At 23.7% G+C, this 4,530-nt stretch overlaps 1 protein-coding gene across 1 annotated transcript; it reads right to left on the bottom strand.

Annotated features, from left to right (window-relative positions):
- Positions 1 to 1,535: 1,535 nt before the first annotated feature.
- LOC114373286 (cysteine proteinase inhibitor 5-like) lies at positions 1,536 to 1,910 on the bottom strand. Its single transcript, XM_028330784.1, has one exon. It carries the CDS (start codon positions 1,908 to 1,910, stop codon positions 1,536 to 1,538), a length of 375 nt encoding a protein of 124 aa, XP_028186585.1.
- Between the last annotated feature and the right edge of the window lie 2,620 nt (positions 1,911 to 4,530).

A 4,530-nucleotide genomic window follows, 5' to 3' on the forward strand; every position in this document is an offset into this window, starting at 1 on the left:
ATGTTGTCTTAAAAAACATTTCACTATTAGTCTTTGAAATTATAATGATTGGTCAAATTAGTTCCTAAAATTTATAAAATGACAAAATAGTGTTATAACAAAAATATATTTATTTAATACATTAAAAAAAGAAAAATAATTATTCACTAACAATGTGTAACAAGTTTTACATAGTCATTCAATAAAAATTTATTATATATGATAAATTTATGAATTTTCAAAATAATTATCTTAATGTAATTTAAGCGATACTTTACGATTGAATGACAATATAAAATTATTTTATATTATTAGTACATAAACATTAAACTCTTAAAAGGAATCTAAGAATCATTTAATATTTGTATTTATTATAGGAAATATTTTTTAAATGCCATAATTATTAAATATTCATAGACAAATGATAAATGTATAATTAAAGGAAAAGAAGAAAAATATCAATATCTTAATGAAATAAATAATTAAATAAGAGTCAATGACCAATTTAATCTTAAATCGAAATTATAATGATTAGTTAAATAGGTCCCTATAATTAATAAAACGATAAATAATTCTTATAACACAAATATATTTTTTTGATACATTAAAAACATCTAAAGAGTCACTTAATATCTGTACTTGATATAAGAAAAAACTAACCAAGCATATTTAAATAATCACTTAATATTTGTACTTAATATAAGAAAAAACTAATCAAGCATAGTTAGTAAATATTAATGCATAGTTAGTAAATATTAATAGATAAGACATAAATATATTAACAAAATAATTTAAAAAAAGACAAAAAAAATTAATATGTCATAATAAAAAGTTAAAAAGTATTACTCAATAAGACACCTCCTACATTTTTCTATGTCATGATAAAAAAAAATCATTTTGATACATACTTTCTTAATTAATCTATTATAATAATTAGTTTTCATTTTTAATCCATTTTAATAAAAATCCCGTCTATTTCTCCTAAACTGGATCATTAAGACAAACACAATTTTTATGATGCATTAGAATAATGTCAATATAATCCTTTTCATACAATTAAGAAATTAGTGTTGGAATAGAAAAGTGTATAATCTAAAAATATATAAATATGATTTCGTAATTATGTATTTTTTTACACTCCTTTTTAATTCATTTTAATGGTAAGTTACCTTTTTTAAAGTTAATTATCATTTTTAATATCAATATCTTTTTTAATTAATTAAATGAAAATTACCATTTATAAACGTAACCAAATTAATTACGTATGAATTACCTTTATTAAGAGTAATCACATCAATTTATGCCGATAATTTATATTATAATTAATAATTAATTTGATTATAATTAAAAACGAAGGAGAAGAAATTAGTGTGAGAGAAGAAGGAAGATGGTGGGCATGTGAATTTTCCTGAAAAATCATGAGCTAGGAAGACTGGTACGTACACACATAATAACAAATTAAGATTCAGAACACATTCTGAGTAACTTAGCATAAACTTTAATTGGGTCCAAAATGATAATTAATACATAGTATAAGACAAGAACATACATTATTATTAATAGTAACTAGGAGGTGCATCATGAACAGGGATAAAGGAAATAAGGTTCATGTAATTTTCCGTCCACGGCAAATTCCAGACAATGGCTTGGTAATTGTTGGAGGAGGACTGATCATCGCCGGCGGCGACGATGAGTCGAAAGTAGATCCCATTTACAACTTGTCCCTGCATTTCGGCTTTTAGCAGCTTCTGCAACTTGAAAGTCAAACCAGCCCACTCATTGAATGCTGTCACAGAAAATTTAGCGATCTCTATTAGGGCAGGATCGTTGATTTTAACGATGGGGATCCAACCTTTGGGGTCAATTTCCTTCCTAGCAACTGCAGAAGCAAAGAGAACAAAGGCCAAAACAACAAGGCACTCCAATTTCATTGTGCTTGTGTAACTCATCACCTCTTTTTTTTTTTTCTTTCTTATTTTAACTTGTGACAAGTGAGTTATGTTTCTACCATTGCCTTCCAATTTATAGCTCAATTAGTTGCACTGAAACTCCAACATGTTTTTTTTTTTTTATTAACTTCAATTGCATACGTTTAAATAGCTAGACCCATGTGTAAATCTTCAAAAATCATATATAATTTTAACATATTTTTATTAAAATATTTTGAAATATATTTTAGAAGCCTTTTTTATTTTTTTATTTTTAAAATATATATATATATCTTAATAGTATGTAAATTCAGATATTAATTTTATAACAATAATTTATTTAGTAATAATTTTTAATATATATATAAAATATATTAAAAGAATTTTTTTAAAAAGATATATTATAAATGCATAATACCTTAACTTAGTATAATATATACTTAACATTATAATATAATAAATGCTTGACTTAAAATATTGTATTTATAAAATAAATTAATTATTTGAATTTTAATATTTTATGTATCTATTAAAAATACTAAAATTCAAATATTTATTATATTAGATTTAGATATTAATTTTATAACAATTAACATATATATTATATTGTAAATATATTATTTGTCAATGTTATTAAATTAATTATATATTATATTCATTTAACACAGTAATTTTTACTCTTATTTTATTTTTTTAAAATAAAAACAAAATAACTCAAATCAAGCGTTACTTAAGTAATTTTCTTGATTCAATCATGAGTTTGGTTATCGTTAATTCATTTGCCTGTCTATTTTTTTTCTTCCTGGAGGGAGAAATTCTTGGATAGGTGCAACCTCAACACCTCATCCTTATACATAATTAACAAAAAAATTTTATCTATCACTAGTAAAATAAAAGAAGAAAAATGTTTACCATTTATTATATTTTTTTAATTCTTCTAATAAGGACATCATATAATTAGTTTTCTATAATAAAGATTTGATCTTAAGAATATTTCAACATTAAATAGTAGTTAAATACATATATTCATTTATTTAACATTTTTTTATTGACAATGATATATGTTGGGACTAATCTAATTATAGAGCTTTAGTCCCATATTGGTGGGTTTTGGACTTGGAGCTTCACACATAGCCTATATAATGAGTGCCTTGATAGAGCATTCTAAGCATCTCAGGTATATATGTTCTCCTTCTCTTGTATTTTTTTTTTATTCATAAAAGTTGAACATATTAGAGGATTTACAACAAACATATATTTTATTTAATTAATTGAACTAAATTCCTTTAATTTTTTTGGTTATATATAATTGTACGCATAAAGATCAATTAAGACTGAATAATTAGTTTCTCCCTAAAAGTGAACAATAAGAGTGAGTGTTATTACAGAGAGAAGTGAGAGACGAGATGTTGTAATTTCTTCCCCTTAGTATATCTTTTCTAAACAGACTAAGCAAAATTTAAATCACCTATTAATTCAAGTGATGATTGGTATGTCCTTTTTTTGTTTATCATCTTGAATAATAAGAAAGTAATTTTTTTTATGCATGATACGAAAGTAATTTTTGTCCAATCGCGACTAAAATGGTCATGAGAAAAATATTCAGTGGGCAAAAGATATTTTTCTTGTGTACACTCATTAAATAGAACTATTTTATGAAAAATACTTCTAATCATAGAAATTTTAGAAAATATCGATTGTGCGTACAACATCTATTTTATTTTTAAATATTATCTCTCTATATTACTCTTTTATGTAAGATATTCCCTCTTTCAACTCAATTCTCACATGGGCTTGATAATTCATTTACTTAACAAAAAATTTAACAAAGTTTACAACAAGTTGGTACCCACTGATAATATTAATTATATATTCTATCTCCTAATGATTATCAGAATGGTATCATGAACAATTCTTTTGAGTGCTTTACTTTTTATCATCTACCAGTTAGACTCGTGATTTACTATATGATGTTGATTTTTTCCTGATTTTTTATGCTAAGTAATAGACATTAGTTGCTGAAAAATGCAAAAAGGAAATATACGGACAATCGTTAGTGCTAGTTGCTTAATTTGTTATTATAAGCAGTAGAAATACAATCAGTGCTCACTTCTCTCACTCAATCTCAATATTTAAAAAAAAAAGGGAATGGTGAGAATAAAAATGAAGAGAGTTGCTCTTGGAGTGGTGAAATTTTTTCTCTCTCATAAGAAAAAAATTCAACTTTTTTTTTAAATATAAGTAAAAATTTAACTATTTTTATCTTATTTAATAATATTATATCTAAAATACCTTCATTTAATAAAGAGTTGCGCTTAATATCAAATTTCATTGAAGAGTAATTTAGAAAAAAAAATATTTTTAATTGGAAACAATATGATTTAATAAAGTAAAATAAATTTCTTAATCAATATAAAATATTTTTTTTTCTTGTACAAAAGAACACAAGCAATACATTATTATTTGATAAACGAATATAAATTCATTATTATTCATATTCATTTATAAATCCTGGGCATAGGTGTTAAATTAATTAGCACACGTCCGATTGAGGGTGCCTTATAGCACCAGGCTTTCCTTTTGTTCAATGTTCTGGCAAATAATGAAGATAAATGTGTATAAT

This window comes from Glycine soja, chromosome 11 (genome assembly GCF_004193775.1).
Source record: "Glycine soja cultivar W05 chromosome 11, ASM419377v2, whole genome shotgun sequence".
NCBI lineage: Eukaryota > Viridiplantae > Streptophyta > Magnoliopsida > Fabales > Fabaceae > Glycine > Glycine soja.

Coding starts and splice junctions, on each gene's coding strand:
- LOC114373286 (XM_028330784.1), bottom strand. CDS start 1,910: ATGAAATTGGAGTGCCTTGTTGTTTTGGCCTTTGTTCTCTTTGCTTCT.